This window comes from Fringilla coelebs, assembly GCF_963513975.1.
Source record: "Fringilla coelebs genome assembly, chromosome: 1".
Taxonomy (NCBI): Eukaryota; Metazoa; Chordata; class Aves; order Passeriformes; family Fringillidae; genus Fringilla; species Fringilla coelebs.
This window is the reverse complement of record NC_140028.1, coordinates 128,349,350-128,370,330: the sequence shown is the minus strand read 5'-3', so window position 1 is coordinate 128,370,330 and position 20,981 is coordinate 128,349,350. Positions and strand designations below refer to the sequence as shown.

The 20,981-nt window shown below is 35.6% G+C and overlaps 1 protein-coding gene across 1 annotated transcript in view; it reads right to left on the bottom strand.

Moving 5' to 3' along the window:
* The window catches only part of SLC25A13 (solute carrier family 25 member 13), a 98,608-nt gene that overhangs the window by 17,570 nt on the left and 60,057 nt on the right, over positions 1 to 20,981 (bottom strand). Inside the window, exons 10-13 of the mRNA XM_084215693.1 lie at positions 19,325 to 19,409; positions 18,707 to 18,865; positions 12,234 to 12,286; positions 11,198 to 11,278 (exon numbers count right to left, since the gene is read on the bottom strand). Coding sequence (XP_084071819.1) covers positions 11,198 to 11,278; positions 12,234 to 12,286; positions 18,707 to 18,865; positions 19,325 to 19,409 — 378 coding nt within the window. The remainder of the gene's footprint in view (positions 1 to 11,197; positions 11,279 to 12,233; positions 12,287 to 18,706; positions 18,866 to 19,324; positions 19,410 to 20,981) is intronic.

Sequence of the window (20,981 nt, the reverse complement as noted above, 5' to 3'; positions counted from 1 at the left end):
ACAAACAGCTATTTTGTTCTAGAAGGTAATGACTAAAATAAAATAACCATTTAAAAGCACTTTATGTAGTGATGTCTAGTATGCAAACACCACGTGCACGCATTTTTAAAATTATCCCAGTGTTAAAAGAATTAATTGTAGCTCAGATTAACTATCATTCAAGATAAAAAATACACACAGTAATATGGTGCGTATTCAAATAATGTGCTGAAGAAATGGCAAATCACACGAACAACTATTCTTGCCTACTGCTTGGAGTGAGCATATACAATGTGGTTACAAATTAAAGTCTTTACATAACCCCCAAAATATCCCAAGTGTTTCCTATTTTGACCAGGAAAAGCATACTCTTGTGTAACTCAACTGGTTTTGACTTTCAAATTGGCGTAATTTAATTTAACTGCTTTTACCAAACCAGAATCCTGGTATATATAAAACTGCTATTCTTGTTGCCATCAAAAATTAGACTGATAAATTATTTAGCAGATATGCTGATTTAAGTTTTGCACTTAAGCTGGAACATGTTAAACAAGTAAGCATTCAAAATAAAAAAAAAAATTGTTTCTTTTGCTTGTCTACTCATCCTGCTAAGTCTCAAAATAAATAAAAAAGAATTGTGGGAAGGTCCTTCGATGAATTGCATATTCTTATATAATAAAAATTTTGGTGTAGATATTACAATTATTAGGCATTACCCCATACCAACATATATATATTCTTCTTAAAAATGATAAAATCTGAATTGCAGATGATAATGTTCATTTGCAAGTTTCTTATACAAGAGCCATTCTCTAAAACACATTACTTAAAAACTCGTATCAATTGATCTACTAGCAGAATTAAACTACATTCCCTCAGTATGATATTTCTGCAGTTCATTGTGCCATAACTCCATGAGAAATGTTCCTTTAATTTTCCCTACAGGAAAACTGTATTAAATTTTAAAAGATTACAACAAAATTAAGTATTAGTACAAAATTAGTATTATTATTACTATTAGTGCACCAAAACATGGAACAGTTTAAAAATCTATAAAAATGTTTATAAGTGAATGCCATTATAAAGAAAGGAAGCAGAAAGATATCTCTAATTTTAAAGGAGAATAAAGGCAAATTATTTCAATACAATATAATTTCAACCCAAACAGATGGGAAGTACTTCAGGTGCTAGGAGGTGCATATAAATGCCTATGTTTGCATGTCCAACTTGGCTGTGTAGACACTTCCAGCATTAGACATTTGCTGCTCTGGTTAAATCACATAGGACTTTCTCTGCTTCAGCTTGCTGTTTAAAAACACAGATACTATTATTTACCCACTTCATACAACCGAGCTCGCTACATTCAAAGTTTTAAAACCAGAGACCTGCCTGCACCACACAGCACTAAAAGGACTATCAATTTTGCTGCCCACACAGCAGGTTTGAAGTGAGACACTGGTCATTTCCAGTGAAGTGCTTCCAGACTGTCCAGATACCATCCCAGAGCTCCCTGAACAACCTCTGCCACGCTCTGAATTCGATCTAAGACATACTCCAAAAATCAAACGGTGAATAACTGAAAGCGATGAGCCAGACAATACCTGACAGAGGTCTCAGTAGCAGGGTTTCTACCACCTGCCTGCCTCGTGATGCAGAGGAAGGCTGGTTTATCAGCCTGTGCAGAGGCAGTTCCAGTGGTAACAAGTACAGTGTCTCGGTGGGGAGCTTTGATCATTCTGTTATTTGAGCATCTGTGCTGGTAACTGCAGCTCCTTGCCCTCAAAATGGGGGGGAAGCAAACCGGAGATGGCTACTGTACTCTCTAATGAAATGATTTCTTGCTTATCTAGTTCTGGTAACTCCTATTGTGTTATTCATCATCACAGTAATGCAAGCGCCTCATAAATATTAATCTATTTCCTCCCAGTGCTTCTGTGAGGAAAGTACAATGAATCTGGTTTTACAAGAAGGGGTTTTGAGGCAGACAGTTTAATTGTATGACCAGTGTGTGCATTTCCTCCCTGCTCAAACATTCACAACTTGTAAGAGTCTCCAGATATCCTCATCTCCAAATCAGTAGCTTGAATCACAATAGTACAGTTTCTGTCTTCTTTCTCAATTTTTGCATAGTGAATGCAATGAAAGAAATCTTATCAATCTGGTTTTTTCCAGTCTTTTCAAGGTACTGGTATGAACTGGTATGGAAAAAAAAAAAGACAAAACATCCTCAGCACATTGTATCACCCTGTTCATTCATTTTGTTTGGTCAAAAGTTGAAGAATATTGCCTTCTTGTTTGCTAGCTTTTGCAGCCAAAAATGTATTTAATTATAAGATTTTTAAAAACGCTCCCAAAGGGAAGAATTTGAAAAGTACTTTTTATTTCTTTGTTCCGAATAAACACCATTTAAGCTTAAAGGTTGTTCAAGCTTAATGATTTCTCCACTAAGTGTCAGAAAAATCAAATACATCAATGTTTAATACAGATGGTTCCCACTAACACAAATTTTTCTGTACTGAAGTTACAAACCTGAATACCCTCAACTCTGAATTCCTTATCACATCTTCCAATCATTTTTTAAACAAATGATCTGACTGTATAAGTAAATCTATTACTTTTCAGTTATTATCATGTGATTAAAGTAAAAACTGCAATTTTGAGTTATTTATAGGCATAGATAACCAGAGGTACTGCATAGATAATTATCTCAAAGGGCCCATATTATTCTGAAAGAATTTAACATTTGACCTAATCACAAGCACTTACGGTCTTGTTTGATTTAGAGCAAGAAAAAAAAAGGGAAATATCACTGTCATCCAAGAACAATTCATACATGCCTAACTAGAAATGTGCATGACTTTAAATGTGCTTTAACAAAGTCAGCTAGCTATGCACGCAAACACATGTGAATTTTTAAAAATAAGCTGGGTTTTTTCCCATTTTTGTGGTTCTTCAACTCTGCAATTGGTATGATATCACCCAACACCTCTCGATGGCAGTATAGTCTTGCACAGTAATACAGTACTGTCTATCATGTCTCCTGCTACTTTCCTACTTTACTGAACAGAAGGAAGAAGAAGAAATAGTTGAGGATTGGTTGGGGTGTTTTTGTCCATGGAGAAATAAAGCCCACTCTGTAATTAAAAAAATTTGGTTTAGTAACAAGCACTTAACAGTATTTCAGTTTAAGAAGTCAAAACGTTTTCTATTTCTTCGTGTTCAAATCACTCTGCAATAAACTTGCTATAAAATAAACTTGCTGGTTTTTCACCCCCCCCCCCCCCATTACACTGAGAGAAGAAATTCCTGTTCCTTTTAATATAACTGCTTTTTGTGTCCTTATGAGATTAACTAAGAAATGAGCACACCAGACAAAACTCTCCTCGGGCTTTCACATCTCCATTTGAAAGCTTTGGTGTATGTCCTGAAGAGAATACAGCTTGCAATTAAAGAAGGAAATTCTGTGTTTTTCATTCCAGAAGAAAGTACTAGATTCTTTTCCTTTCAGTGCTACTGACCATCAAATGTTCTTGCTCCTCTAATTAACCTTATTATCTATTTCAAATTAGCCTCTTTCCTGCTCTCTGTAACAGCTTTTAGGGTCAGCCTAGACCTTTCTTCTGCATCCCATCCAACTTATCACATATCCCTTTTTATGGTTTCATGGATGAAGGAAGGATTACTACTGAGTGTTAGAGTGATAATGTTTTTCAACAATATCACCCAGGGATAGCAATTATAGCAATTAATGGCAATCATAAAAATACATAAGCAACATATTATACAATTACCAAAATTCAACCACTGCAAAAGAAATTGTCCACAATATCTTGGTTACTTGTTTAATCTACAAAAGAGAAGGAGGTGCAAATTCCAAGATTTTTTGTCAACTGCTTATCATATTCAGTCCTACTGCATATTATACTCTGTCACAAGCCCTTACTCCTTTTAAGTTTCCAGATGCAGCTTGTTTTCCTGTGCATTTCGTAGCATCCATTAATCTTAATTAAAGTCAAGGTTCCTAAGGTACAGACACTAAATAAAGATTGCTCATTGTCATAAAAAAATTAAATTAAAAATGTACCAATGATTTCAAGAATGGAAGAATTACCATCTTCATTGTATAATAAAGGGCAACTAAGGCACAGAACTGTTCAATGATTTACCACAAAACCACATACCAACTCTACAGCAGAAGAAAGCTCAGAAGCCAGATTTACAGAGTGCCACTGCAGTGCTTCGAACTACTTCTAAAAGTCTTGGTGTTTGTATGGCAGCAGGTCCCAAGGGCATTAGATGAATTATGCCAAACTGCTGCAGAAGGGATTTCACTATGGACTCTCCTGCTACCAGAAAAGCTCCCAAGTAACAGACAGCAGTCCAAAATTACTGTTTTTCTTACAGTCTCAAAGGTGACCACCGTAATTTCTTACAGATCTCAAAGGTGACCACCTTAATTTCATGGTACTGCATGTCAAGAGCAAAGCATACTGGGTTCTCAAAAGCTTGGTTCTATGCTACCTTTTCATTCCATAAAGCCAGGCCTCAAAAATCTAGACAAGCCATCTCAAGCTATTTTGTGTTCTCTCATCTGCGGTCCTATCTAGGCAGCATTCTGATAATGCTCTTTAGCAATGGGAGTTCATATAGTAAATACCTTTTCTTCAGATCACAAGATTTCCTGAGCCCTCAATCATCTGCTTTTCACTACCCTGATCAGCCTATCACAGAAACAGCTTTCATGCTGCTCAGGCAGAATTCTGTTTTTCTCTAGCTAATCTTTCTTGTCTTCTGAGGACAGCCTTCCCTTGGTCTTGCTAAGGTTTTACTTTGTGCAGCTCAAACAGCGAACACTGCTAGAATCACAGTCTTGTTTATGTCCAAATGTACATAAAACGTAAAGCAAATACAAATCCTCACATAAAAGTGCTCATAAATAGAATTGCAATTAGTCTGAACAGAAGCACATTCCTGCTACTGCATCACATTTCCAAGACTCAGATGCAAGTTGTGAGGAGTGTCCTACAATAGAATATTAATGACCTGGCTAAACAGAAACAAACAGAAGTACGGTTTGTTTATAAGCACCGACCAAGTCTGCAATGGGAAAAAAAAATTTAAATTGTGGATATTTTCCACGTTATAGGTAATTCACTTCTCAGAAGCCTAGCCAAAAAATCAAAGTGGAGCCTACTTGATTGGCATTATAAAAGCAATTAACTTACAGACCTGTCAAATCTGTTAATGTTTGGCTCTGTCTGCTCCACTTGTCTATTTTGACTAGCTGTAGAATCATTTAATGATTTACAGACCTTTCAAGTCCTAAGGCATGGTAGCTGTATTAAAACCGTGACCCATTATTTCTTGGTCACATCATAAATTACTGTGACATCATAAATATCTTCCTTTTTCTCACAGAAAGCTAGATTTTAATTCCTGATTTGAGTTCGAGCCCTTCTTTTTGGATTTGGGATTTTTTTGAGCCTTCACTGGTAAACACTGTAATATTTTACTGCCAGTAAAAGAAGAAGTAAAAGGAGAAAGGGACATGTAATAAAATATAATTGTCAAAACAAATCCATGTGTTAAACTGCATTGTGCATTCATGTAAAACTTTGCAGTCATTATTTCTAATATAACAGGAGAAAAAAAGAATAAGATTCATGTTGAATTAATATTAAGTAAGTTTGTTGGAAAAAAATGAACTTTTTAAGCATTCAGAATTGTTTGGTTCAGGAATCAGAAAACTATCAACCTAAGCCTAGGCATCCCTCCTTGTTTTACAGTTTGAAAAAAAGTTTGAAAAAATTTTCTGTCTCTTTTTTTTTCAGGCGGAAAGGAAATGAAAAGAAAGAAGTGAGGGAAAGCAAAATGGGAAAGTATCTCTTATTTGCTATGGAAAAATACTTTTTGTGAAAAAAAAGTTTAAATTAGATTAACTAATGCAAAAGGAAGATTCAAAATGAAATGAAATCAAGTTCTGCAAAATTCATTACTGATTTAGGAAAAGACCATTTTAAGTAGCTAAGACTGGATGAAAATTTCAGCAAACTGTTGTTTTAAAAACATCCAAACCTGCAAGGAAATATGGGGTGAGGCCAAAGAGAAGCAGGAACTTTACACAGTAACTTTCCCAGCCTTTGGTACAACTCCTTGGAAAGGGCTATCATGTTACTGTGTGTTGCCTTCCCAAACCTCATCATAAGGCTTAAGTCTAAAATTAGATGAAAATGTATCAGAGTCAATTAAAAGAGAGGGGTGTTGAAATAGAGTCAGTTTGCAAATGTGAGGTAAAATTTAAGTCCAGATCTAGCTGGGGGTTTTTTACCAAAAATTTACGATTAGTTTAAATGATTTTCAGCATGCTGAAAATAACTACAATTACAGTGGTTCAGAGAACAGTCCTACACTTTAAAAATATCTAATTAATTATAGTATATTCAGTTACATTATATTAATTATGTTAAACAGAATTTAAATCTAAATAATTTATTGAACAACATCAATTTTATGCACAAAAAACAGCTTTAAATTCAATCAAGGGAAAAAAGCATGTATTAGGAGATTCTGAAGTTTTCCTTAAAGCAAATGTGAAAGTTGGATATACAGAAGCAGGTAGAAATCTCCTTGAAAGTAATGGATCTCCAGCCACAGGGAGAACAGACCTCTGAGAACAAATCTGCTAAGCATTCAAGAGACTATGCCTTTTGCTGCCAAAGGTCATAAGAGCAATCATCAAGATGACCATCTTCATTTATCTAGCTCAATAAACTAGACCAAAGCTTTTCTGTGTGACAGCAATTGTTTGCTTCTTTTTTATTTTTTCCCCAGATATACCTGCAGGTATTTTTCTCCCCTGGTATATATACTGTGCAGTTTAATTTTACCCATAGCTCAGCTTCCCTTGCCAAATATAGTTGAATGTTAACATATTTAGGTTTCATAATAATGAAATCAAGAATGGCACCTTCAGTCTCCTTTAGTCCACAATTTCCAAATGTCTGAATTTTTCAAAGTAAGAGATCTAAATGTGGGAATTGCAGTTTATACACCCTCTGTTTCCACTGCAATGCCACAAAGAAAATGTAGCTCAGATGTGGACTTATCTTTATTACTCTCTGAAACATAAAATAAGTGTTTTAAGTAGCTTAATAAAACTATTTGCACTGGATCTGTTATTTGGCACAATTCACATGGAATTTCACATCATATTCCTGTATAAAAATTAATTCTGGGCAGGATTTTGCACTCCATGTTAACCATATCTAATTTTTATGTTCCATGGCAGAGCTGAGGCTGCCCAAGCAGGTCCGATGCATTTTAACTTTATTATGATTCCTATAAAGTCTCTCAAAATATGCCTAAAATTGCCTTGACAATTTAAACAAAAGCAGATCTGTATGGGATCTGTAATTGTACTGTGCTACATGATTTAAGCTGCCTAATAGTGAGCACATACTGAGCAGCTGGGAAGGAAAAGACTGTGTGCTCAGAAGGAGAAAGGAGAGCAGAAGGAAAGGTTAATAAAGCAAAATGCAGTTCCCTTTTCTTGCTGAAAATTATGCCTCCTATTTACCGATATCATTGTGTTAATATATGCAGACAATGCAACATACATTACATAGCGATTCCTTTGGTCATGCTATAATCCTTCTTCTGTTTTTCTTTTATGTTTTATATCCCTCTTTATTTTGCATATTTGCATCTCCTTCCCAGTTACACATTTCATTGAATGTTGAACTGCTTTATTTAAGCTACTAAGCAAACTGACTGTCTCACTTAAAAAGTTAGAATTAAAGGTAATGTCTCAAAACCCCAAATATAGTATTTATGACACTTTTACAAAAAGAGCTTTCCATGTGTTAATATAAATCAAAAAACTAAGAATAATATATAATGCTATATTAAAAAAATCAGGTTACTTTCAACAGATGCCTGTAAGTGAATTAAGATTTAAAAAGCAAGCAACTAAACTTGATATGACTTAAAATTATTTTTTATTTAAAATATAAAATCAAGTAAAAGACCATGAAATAAAGCTTCCAGAAATTTCAATATTATTGCCACTGTAAAAAAAAAAAATTCCAAGTTGTACTTACACATCCTTTTATTAAGGAATTCCGAAGGGACGTTTTAGCATTAGCAGAAATCAAACCCAGCATATATGTGTCCATTTTAATTCAATAAGGTTAAGTCAGCTTTGTGGTTTAGATGCTCAGCAGATCTTAGCCCTACAGCATCATTACACCATGCCTTTAAACGAAAGGTTTTTTACTAGCCTCATACTGATAAGGGCTATATAGGATTTGCATGAGTGATGAGAGTCCAAAACGCGCAGCAGAGATCAGAGTTCATGGTGGGTGTCAGGCATTGTGCAAATCTGAAAGCTGCATGCATTTTTATGGGTAACAAATACTATAGTCATTAGGAAAATTTCTTACAAACAAAGGAGATGGAAATCTTGTGTTAGTAATTTACATAACAGCCTTCCTTAAGTATAAGGGTTATACTTCTAATTGTATTCTTGGGGGTCTCAAAAAAAATCTCAACCAACCTATCGCTTTCATCTTCACATAATAAAAAGCTATGAAACAGGCTGTTAACTGAATTAAGTGTCACAAGGTCATGAAATAAAAGATCTATTTTATTCTTTTCTTCTTTCTTTTTTTTTAGGAGAGAAAACAGTTTACAAAACAGAAAAAGACTTGTTCAATGAAACAATCAGCTTTAGTTACAAGTGCAAAAGTCAGCCATGTGTACTAATTCACAGTAATTATGATGCAAAGTGAACTCCTTGGAGACTTAAAAGTCAACGCCTGGCAATGGTTGGGCAAACAGCAGAGTGGAGCTACTCAGGTGATACTGACCCCTTCAAAGCCCTTTGTGTTACTGAACAACCCAACCTATCCAAGTATCTGCTTGTCCTCCCTTTCCTAGGTATTATTACTATACCATATTCACAGGGCTGCTATTTAAAACATTACAAACTAGCATGCATCCCAGCACTCAGCTCTTGCATAAGCAATGAATACACTCCAAGGAAACAGAAGCACTGAAGAAGAAAAATTTAAATCTGTGTTTGTAACACAATCCCAGCTGAGAATTAGATGTAGAACGTGGAAAGGTGATAGGGCAGGAGTCTTAGAAAATTAATCTTAGTTGTCTTCCCCTTTTTAGACTTCAACACATCATGCCCTCCTGTCTTCTTGCCTCCCACATAAGCAATTACTACATTGTGAAATGAGGTAAAAATCCAAGACTGACAATTTTCGAGCATTCAACATTGTCCGTGCTGCTTCCACAGTGAAATCACAGGCTTCACGATGGCTTAAACGGGGACTAAAAGTTGGACCAATACAATGCTGAAAGCTAGAGGGAAAAGCATGTTTTTGGCATCTCATATTTAACACATATATTTACACCATGACAGAAAAATTCACCCCAAAAAACCTAGGAACTGCTGATAATGAGAGTCTCTGTTGCTAGTCTGAATTGGGTTTAAAATTACAAAAGAACCCAAAGACCACCTGCAGAAGAGACAAGTTGCAACCTATCTACCTGGCACCAAACTATGCCCTTAAGTGGAGCACTACAGTTAAAAGAAAACTCAGGGCATTCTGCCACTGCACGTCTGCTGCTACAACTTCATCCAGCATCTCACTGTTAATATAAATTTAGGACAAGCCAACATTTACAGCACATTTAAAATACATCTCAAACCACCTATCTCTTAAAGCAGATCCTTAGTTTACAATGAACTGCTGGCAAAAAGCTTGCTGCAGCATTCTCATGAATGACAGGTCTCTGTAAAGAGTGCTTTTTGTACTGCATTAAAAAATTCACAGCAGTCTGTAAAATAAAAACTGTAGATCAAATGACATTTTAAATGAAAATTTTGCAGAATTCTCTATGGCTGCTATGTTCATGAGACTTTTTATTAGTGTAAAGGGCAAATACTTTTTACTCTGCAAGCACTTTATTGCATTTTTCTTTCATTTACAGCATGCTTTTTATTTAGGGCTTTAGAGACCCACATTCTTCTCTCCCTCCCCTTCTTTTTTTCTTCTCTGAATGCTCCTAAAGTTACAGAACAAGGGGATCCTACCTGGCAGTCTACAACAGGTCAGTGATCAAACAGAAGGAGCAGTGAGACAGCAGCCAAATCCTGCCCCATCTCCTGAGAATTACAGAAAGCCAGGGCTTCTCAGCCTGCAATGCAACCGAGCCACTGCACCCTGAGGCTCCGATAATCGTAGTTCACTTTCTGCAAGCACACACAGCACAAATCTCTGCTCCTACTGAGGTTAAGACGCAAGCGTTTTTATTTAAGTTGCTGCTCACTGTAGTTTTCAACACAGGTAGAAGCTGCTTGAAAATGTGACCTCATCTGTCTTATGACAGCAGAAACAAAGATAGATTAAAAATACACCAACATTGCTCTGCCCCAGTGATCAAAGGTGTTTTAAATAAACAGCGCTCTTTATCTGCAAAATGCACTGGTCTTTGAACAACTATTCATTTTACCTGAAGTATTTACGTTTGCTTGAACAAATCAATACACCAGATACAAGTAAGCTGTAATATGAACAGACAGAACTAGACCAAGTAGTGAAGTATTATCATTTACCCAGTAATGCGCCAGTTGTTCATTAAGATACTACTTTGTGCAAGGAAAACACTCTTAAAATCTTAGTGGGTTTCAAATACAGCCTACATTCAGGAATGCATTATGCACTGAGTTAACATTACACAGCCTACGTCTGCTACGAACTCAAAGAAGCATGAGCAGTCTTTGCCATTTCAAAAAGCCTGTATCACTGCAAAAAGTGAAAATTAGTGGGTGCAATAACACATCAGGAAAGAAGTGACGTGGTAGAGTGGGTGCCACAAAGTAGTAACTAATTATTAACTTCTGGAAAGGTTAGCATGAACCCTCTTTAGGCCATAAGCTACAGCCAACATGAATAAAGACACACTCTTGATTAAGGAAACAAACTCCAAGCTGTGAGAATTAGAGAGCGCAGTTAAAAGGCACGATGCACAGAAACATTTACCCTTTCATCAAGAGCGGCTGGCCTATCTAGGAAAGAACTGAGATGCTCTAGGAGAGTCTGCTCTTGAACCGGATCTGTGGTTAAACAGAAGCCTTAGTCCACACAATTAATCTTTTGAACTGCACTTTCATGAATGTCATATGAAGGAAATTAAAGATACTTACACAGCCACCAGCAAGAATTTCTGCAGCCAGTGGGACAGATCCATCTTTAGTCCTGAACTTATCTCTCACAAAATCATTAACCTTAAAAGACAAACATTTATGAAAGCTGATAAATTAAAAGGTCAGAGAAAACATTCATCAGCTGCAAATTCTGTGCAAATGAAAATGCAAATACATCCACTAAGCTACCAAACTACAAGATATCAAAGAAATCAAAGTCTTAGATTTTATATTAAATATTCTAAAGCTATGTTCTTCTTTCTAACAAGAATTTGCAGTGTAATTCAAATACTTATTATTAAAAAAAAAATTATCACTAATAATGCAATTTTTAAAATCAGAAAATTATAAAATACATCAATATTTTAGAGATGTCAAATTAATAAAAAAATAAAATTGACAAATTAAAATGTCAAATATTATCAGAATGTTCAATACTAAGATTTAACACAATGGCAATTCAATTAGTAGCATTACGTGCCTTTTTTTAAATGCATTTTTAGCATCTAGCTTTGATGAATACTGCCTTATCAGTGAATAAACAATATATTATGATTGGATTATAATAAGAAATCCTTAAGTGCCTTACAAACACTTTAGAAATAACAAAATTACAGAAGTAAAATATTGAGAAAAAACCATCATGCAAACAAGTTCCTTTCTTGCCAACAATTCACTACATGCTCATATTATCTATCTCCTATTGACTGGAATCATACATACAGTAACCACATGGAAATACAAAAACAAAAGCCCTCCAATAAGTAACAATTCTGATTTGCTAAGAAGTGAAACCAAAGGCCTATGCTACTTACAAACAAGCAGATGAGCTGAAAAAGTTGAATGAGCTTGATCTATTTTGGAGTGAATCCAAAAATAAGTTTTAGTAAGATTCTTAAAATTTACATGTACACCTCTGGATGAGACTTGTATGCCGCCTGTACTATTCACAAGTCAGATATTAACAGTTGCTAATTTTAATTTGCTTCATTTTACAATGTGGAGAAATGTGAAAAAAATCCATTTACAAACTTACAGTAAGCTTTATGGCCTTCTCTGGTGCTACTCCTAATAGCTGTGGTAACAGACCTGTAACATGGAAATAGAGAATTCAAGGCATTCAGTAACTTGGTATTAAATAAACAAATCAACAAATGTTTGTAGGGACCAGCACCTAGAAACAGGTGATTTTTACAGCAACTTTGTGTTATTATATGTAATGAGAGTACTTAGAACATTCAATTTTGAGAACAAACTTTGTGCTACCACTTCAAGTGCTATCACTGTCTATATGCATTTGTTTCTTTTTCTTTTTAATTCATACTAGCTCATTCTATGTTTAAACACTAATATAGATTTGCCAACTATGTCTCACTACTGTCCTAAACTGACTTTTATTTTCTGCATGTTCACACAAAAATCAAGACCTTCTAATTAATTTTGTGAGATACACAACGAATCCACTTCAAAAGTCAAAACCTCAGTACCTTTTCCTAGCAAAAACAATGGCATTAGATGGCAGGACCGAAGGGGATAGGAATCAAAATAATGCAGAACATTCAAACATGTATGACTGCATTCTTGAGCTCTTTGCCCAGCTAAATCATCAGCTCTTAAAACAAAGGAAGTTATGTTACTTTCTACCCAGGTATGGGAGTTTCTATTATATTTTGTTAGAAGTAATGTGTTACAGAACTGGAAGTGTGAATTTCTGACTGTCAGCTCCACTTGTTTGAAGTGAATGGTCGATATTTTGTAAACATTTGAATGACACAGCCTAAAAATAGGCAAAGCTTACCAACAAAGCCTGAAGCTAGAATGGTGTTGCAAGCATTCACCAGCATAATGAAATTAGGACACCATTCAATAATGTGAGAAAATCACCCCAGCTAGAGCTCCTGGTGCAGAACCCTTTGTTTTAGCAGCTCAGGCAGCACATTTGGGTACTTTCTATAGAGCCTGATATTTTCACCTCTCCATGGTTTTATTTTCTTAAAAAGAAACCCCCAAAACAATTAAGTTTCCACCTCTAAAAGTTAACCTGCTGAAAAGCATTTTTTGAAAGAACTAAATGTCAGAATAACACAGAGAAAAATGCACATGGTCAGATTTAGTATATTCTTTGATTCTGCTACCATCCATCAGCTTTACTGGTTCTTACTGATGATCTTAACAAAAAATTGACATTGAAGAAAAGCATATTTGGTTTGTGGTAGCAGGAGACCCAACCATATTCATATACTGATGTCTTTATACAGCTGATGTACATATACATGGAACATTTACCCAAGATAACTAAGCTGCATTATGATCATATGACTGAATATTCAAATATAAAAATACAGTAGTACTAAGGTCATATACAGTTGCTCAAAACCAAAAGAGATTCTGCAGACTAAGTTAAATTTTAGAATCTGAGTTTCTTAAAAAGTGTTACTTGTACGGCTGACGTGAAACCAGACCTCAAAGAAAAACCACTAAGCTGTTCAGAATTATGGAATTAAATATTACTTTATCTGCAGCACTATGAGGGAAACACAATAATATAAAATGAAAAGGATTTTTTCATTACAAAATTATCTTTGTAATTGCTATAATATTTACAACTTGCTATAGGACATGTGTGGCTTTATATAAACATTATGGCAAATAACTTTATATCTTCAGAGATGAAAAAAATGCTTCATGTATTTTAAAAGCACATCTTAAGCCAAACCCAGCAAAATTAAGCAGGTCTGATATAGCAGATACAATTCCAAACACAAAGGTCATTAATTTTAAAATCATATATACATACGTTATTACACCCAAGCTATATATACCATGACTTTCAAGTCATGTTTTATCAAATAAATCACAGAAAAAGACATTCTAAAATATCAAGATATGAAAAGTATAAAAGTAGTCCAGTTGATGATTTGCATAACCTCCAATCTTAGAACCAACATTAGCAGGACAAATCAAATTCATTTTCACTGAACTGATCTGAAGATGGCCTTTTAACCATTTTTCAGTTCCCAAAACTTTGCATTTGTAAAAACACTTGCAAAGTCATAAGAAAAAGATGCTTATCTTGGCAAAAGGTTTTTTTTTTTCCATCTGGTTTATTCCTTTTGTACTCAAAACTGAATGGGACTGTTACATCTCAGAGCTTTCCATAAAACTTCGAGGTAGAGAAGAGAAAGATTAAATAGAATAGGCAGCAGTTTAAAAAAAACCCAACACCAGAAAAACCCAGCTGAACAACCAAAACCTAGAACATTTTTCTCTTTTCCTGCCTCTACTTCACATATGCTATGACCATCAAAATTAAATTTTCTTTTCTTTATTGTTTTGATGAGAGCCCTGAAACACTGTCGAAAAATTTCTAAACATGATAAAGATGCTAAGTTTTGAAATAAACAAAGCACATCAAAGGCCCCATACAAAAATGTCATATTTCTGTTGGGGTTATCTTGACACAGTGGGAATTTCTTAGTGTTACTATGCATTAGCAGATCAGCAATATGACATATACACAGATGGAGAACAGGCTTAGAAATGTCTGACAGTGCCTTAAAAACGCGTGCCTTTTATAACATCAGAGCATAATATCTTGCACATAGGCAGCCTGCTAGTATAGCACATAGTAAACACATTATTCAGTGCCTTTTTACATCCAAGGCTTTTTAGCAGCAATTACAATGTACCACTTTGTATCTGACACACTGTCATAGTAGGACTCAGGGAAGGGGAAGGTGTGTGCAAGACAGAGCACCAAAAGCTGCACTCATTTTGTGACACCCTACAAGTTATTTTCAGAAAGCAGTCTAAATACATTGTGAATACACACACAGCAGCTCGTCCAGCCCAGCTGTACTGATAGCACTGAGAAACAAGCATCTTACTGGGCCAAAGTATTTTTTTAGATGTCTAACAGGGAAGTTTCAGTTTCACACTGTGTAACAGATGTGATTTTCCCTTCATATTAGGAAAAAACAGTGACTGAAGGTTTTGTTGCTCAGTCTAGATAAAATATTTGAAACCATTAGGGCATCTCATAGGAAGGCAGTAATGGAATACTGCCACATTTTTCCACTACAGATTCACACAATAAACTAGACAATTAATCACCAGTTGCCATACAAATATAGCTCCCTCAAACTGGACATGGGTTATTTCCTGAAAATTTTGTGCTTTGACAGAACTTGAGGTACAAGTAGGCTTGTAGTTCCAGTCTATATATATGGTATTCCATTGCATAATTTGGAAGGAAAGCTTCTGCCACAGTCTTTTTGCATCATTAGCACGGGAGACCATCAGTAATAATAAAGCTGGATGATGAACAAATCATTAAAATCTAAATTAGATGGCATTTGGAGTCACTGCAGGGCTAGAAGCACCAACAACAGAAATAAAACTAACAAACAAGCTCCTGAACAGCTGATGATCACAGATGACAGTGTTTTCAATAGCATTCCCTGTCTTTTCTGTCCTCCAGGCAAAGTGGCATTAAGAGCACAGCTACCAAACATTTTCCTAAACTACATTTTATCTCTGGTACTTAAATTTCCCACGAAACTTCGATCAAGTATGTGCAAATTAATCTCTACTGGATGCTCTGCTTAAGTCTGTGAAGCATTCTGTGACTCATCAGGTGGACTTCTGATTAAAATTCTATTATGACATGTAGGTGACCTCATCAGTTGGAAGAGACCTTGACAAATCACAGCTTTCAAAATTTTCTTAAATTTGCATGTATAAAAATACCTGTGAGTTTCTAAATATGCATTTCTGGTATAAACATAGACCCAACAGTAAATTACAGGCATATGAGATGAGCATTCTTTTCAGCCATGCTGAGAGACAGATGAAAAATTTATCTCAGATACAAAGTCTTTAAAAAATGCTAACTACACAGCATTCATATAATGCATATTATAAAGACTCTACAGAGGTTTATATCATGTTTGTTTTTGTTGGCTTGTTGGGTTTTTTTAATCCAAGTGTCTTCTCAGTGGAAACATTGATTACACTTAGAACCAAACTGACATCAAACCAAATTTAGTGCTCTCTATATATCCACAAGATGGTGTAATTTATCCTTATCTGAGATGGTGGTTTAAAACCAAGTTTGGAAAAAAACAGTGGTACAAAAAAGAAAAATCAGTTCACTTTGTCGGATGGAAATATGAGCCTTTTATTAAGAATATCTGAAATGTCCGAGTCCAGAGTGGGGCTTATAATTTCTGCTTGCTTTTTTGAAGTGCATCAAGAGGCCACTGGTCTAAATATTTCTAGTGCAATTTTTAAAAACCTTTTGAATTTATTCAGATAAGGAGAAGTCTCCCAATGATTACTCCCTCCTTCAGTGGGGACACCCACATTGACTTAACCCTGAAGAAATCAGCTGAAGGAAGAATTGCAGTGACTGATGAGTAGTAAAAAGTCATGTACTCTGTAGTGAGTCCTACCTAGGGTAGAATTCAAGACTAGAATAAGATGACTCTTGCTAAGTGTTTACTGCATTACATTGGGTAATTACACTAATCTATAAAATGCTCCTTTCAAATATTCCTTCATCTCAAGCTTAACTGGAAACTTCCTTCTGCACTCAGCTCCTTAACTTCTTCAATATCCCCTGAGAGAGTGAGCAATAGTCCGAATTTACAGAACTGCACAGAAGGAGCTCCAGTTCTTTAAGCAGTTTTCTCTATTTGCCTCTTTAAAAAGAGCTAAGTCAGGATGCTCTTTAAGAAGAGAATTTGCAAACAGCAGGTCTCAATTTGCCTCTAAAATGATGGTATTCAACTATATCATCCAGAAATTAGATTATTGGCCTGGTCTGGGAAGTTCAGCTCCACTAAACTGAGATTTCACTACTCAGTACTCCTTGGAAAACTGGAAAGTAGTAAAGATGATGGGGAATGGAAGGACAACCAATACTGATGAAGTTTCCTAGGGTTCCCCAAATCTAGCAATAAAAAAAAACATTCCAAACTCAGGACAAGCAAAGAATATGCATTTATGACATTTCTGAGTTTTTATCTGTTTTTTTTTTTTTCCCAGATGAAAAAACCACTGTCCTTCAGAATTTCAATTAGACAGAAGGAGGCAATAGTAGAATTCTGAATATTTATTCTTTCAGGATGTTGGACAAAAAATTTGCAAGGAACACATTTGGTTCTTTAGGTAACAACTGTGACTTTTGAAAGATTTTGATTGCTATAAATCCTTACAAAATAGAGACCGTGTCAGTACTCTTTATTAAATTCTTATGTTTACTCCAAAAATGGCCTCAAACTCAGTCAGTAATAAGAGACCCTTCCCATCTCCAATTGTGCTGAAATAATTACAGAGTCTGTATTTTGCAGAGGAGCTACTTAGCCACTCAGGTCATATGTTATAGTGTGCACACCTATCACACCACCTAGTTTTAATGTTGTTTCCTACTTTGTCTATGAATTGTTACTTTTTTTTAAGGTGCACACAGCTTTGCCAGTTCATGACAATATGTTACTAAAATCCTCTGTTCATTCCTTACTCAACCGCCTTTAACAATTCATTTCTTTCATTACAATATTCTTATTTCACAAGTGAAAAGAAGTTTCTAAGCAAGCTAGCTAAAAATTAAGTTGGCAATGCAAATTTCAAATTCTCCCCTATGAATATGGCAGAGGGGCATAAAAGTTTTCAATAATTGTGACACCAGAAATATAATTTACTTTAACTCTGTGACAGAGAAGAACTGGAATCCCATGCTGAGATTCCTGATTCTTTATGACTCCTCCTGAATTACCTGAACTGACACCACTGATGCCACAACTGGGACAAGGACAGAACACAAAACAAAAAAAAAAAAAAAAAAAAATCCACCATTTAACTTCAGGCACTTATCTAAGATACCCAAAGTGAGTATGATTTACATCCTGGACAGGGTCAATGGATTTTGGAGCTTTCTCCGCTGACTGCAAAGGCAGGTTGGAATGGGTAACTTTGTAACTTAAGTGGTTACATAAAGCTAAGTGGGCTGAAACCCAATGAATCACTTTGGCTGACTCCACAGTGACAACCTAAGAAAAGGTATACATAAAACTTCATAAAGATTACTATTTCCAATGATTAGTGAAGCAAATGCAGCTAGTTCGCAGAGATCTTCTTGTCTCAAAAAAACCACAACAAAAAGTACTGCAAAGAACAAAATCCCACAGATGATCTAGCTTCTTATCAAACAAGACAAAACACTCTGGGCATTAAACACTGCTAAGGAAATGAGAACTTTACTAACAATATATTTTTGCTGTAGGAAATTGCTAATGTTCCCCTATGGCAGATGAGAAGAGAAAGGACAGATAGGTCCTACAGCAATGTTCTCATTACAGTGAAGTTTTAATTATTGAGAAGTTTGCAAATCCTTCCCCTGCAACAAAGAAGCAAAACTGAAGTCTGAGCTAAAAAGACTTAAAAATCCAGTCACACAAAACTCTTAATAGTACCTTATCATTAGTATATAACACCTTTGAAACTTACCTCGATAAAGCCCAAAGAAACCTTCATAACGCAGCACTTTCTTGAAGCAATCAAAGCTGTTTTTATACATAAGTTCTCCCACAAAAGAGCCTGTGGAACGCTGGTTTTGCATGCGAGTTTTCACTAAATCAATTGGGTAGACTGCAGTGGCTCCAACAGCTGCAAATTAAATTCAAGATATAAGAAAACATGATTTTGCATTTGCACTGTTTGACTGCAACTGTCATCTTTCACATTTACATCTAACATACCAGTTATATCTTTTTTCTTCATGATATATTCTGGATACATTAAACTATCTCCCACAGTTTTAACCAAATACACTTTCCAGTCCTACCTCATTATTAATTTCACTTTCCTGAAATTTTTTGGGGGACAAATTGGATAGCAACACCACCTGGAAACTCCAAAAATTCATAAATTCCAAAATTCTTGTAGACCAGATGATCCTTTCCCCTTCAATCTTACAGTCATCCCACCCCTTAGACACAGCTCCAAGGGAAAGTCTGAGAAGCCTTCCACACATAAATGAGAGGCAGAATGAGAAGAAGGGCAAAAGAAAAGAAGAAAAAGCCCGAACAGTGAAGATGAATATTCTTTTGCTCAGCCATGACTAACCTCCAGCAACTGAACCAAGGGCAAACCTGTACGCTGATTCTGCAATCTGGATGAGAACAGGTCGAGACACATCACCTGAAGCTTTCTGTCAAGGCAGGATTTAAAACAAAAAGAAAGACAAGAAAAACAATCAAAACATCTCATTTCCCAAGAGAACATTTCATGATCAGACAGATACAAGTATATGGATACCTGGAAAAAATTCCACAATACACTAGAGATTTTGTTCTCAGTTATTACTTCTTTTCCACTGATTTCTAAGTGTCATATAAGGCAGCCTCTTCAGATTGGAATAGGAAAGAAAATAGATACTACAATAAAATTATACAACTTTAAAATCAATGGTCTAAATGTGGTCTAAATGAAGGCTTGCATATTGCCTCTTCACTCACTAATCTTCTACAGCTAAAAGCAACTCCAGCTTTGAATTTCTTTCTACTGTCGCCAAAACCAGGTACACCTATTACTTCCCAGGCTGCCAAAACAAGTATGCAAGCATTCACACAGATTAGCTGAAGGAAAATAAGGTTCCACAAAGCGCCCCCATTACTTCATTTTGCTCACAGTCTATGAGTGCTAAATTCAACCCAATGAAAAGTAAATTTCAGGAGGGTTCCAGATTTGAAATTGCTATCTAACAAAAGGAAATAATAAAGAAAATGAAAGTTCTGCAGGAGCATTAAATCTTTCATACTTACTAGCACTTTTTGCAATATGCTCTTTTTAGGATACTACAAGTAAAGCAACAAAATAAAAAACATGGACACATTTTCCAGTGTTTACATTTTAGTTAATTCCAATATAGGTAGAGATGACCAGAAATAAATTAAAGTTATTAATGTAGCTGAAAATATTTTCAGTCTCAGCATCAAGCAGCTGACATTAAAAAGGAATTGGGTGGAAAAAAATGAAAAGGTGGGATGCATACGCAGAAGAAATAGAAAGATTTAAGGATCATTGTTCATTGTCCTCACCTCTTAGAACAATGTAAATCATGGCAGCAGAGACAGTGGCCCCAAAGCTGCTACTTTCATCACACATTTTTCTCTACCTTTTACTGCCACCTATTGTAACTTATGCTACTTGATATTCAGCCCAATGCTAATGCTTTTAACTCCTTTAGGAATCTTCTAGGAATAGATGGTGAGCTTTTGGGAGCCAACTGACTTGAATTCAGCCCAGCACCATCACCATTTAGTCAGTGCTTGAACAAACACCCCAGATAGTGTCTTGGAGTGGTGGTGGGGGTGTTCACATGAAGGGGAGGCAGGAGAAGAAAAAAGAGAAGAAAAAGAGACGCATGTGTACACACACACACACACACAGAGGCCTGGCTTATGGCCTGGTAGTCCTAAAAATGTAGCCTGGATCAACTCATTGTGGTCAAACTGGCGTCTCTGCACAGACCCAGAGCAGGAAAAAAGAAAACCAACAAAACCCCTTAGTCTCACAAGACACAAAGTTAAAACTGCCTTAAAATAGAGACAAACAGGAGGGTTAGTTTAAAATGTATCTGTATAGAAACTTGTGTCAATGAAAATAGAAAATATGATAAGATAATACGAAAACTAAAAGATCAACAGGTTTGACATTTAAAGAACACTCCTATTTCCTTTTGCCTCAAAATCAAAAAAAAAGTCCATTTGTGGTTATACCA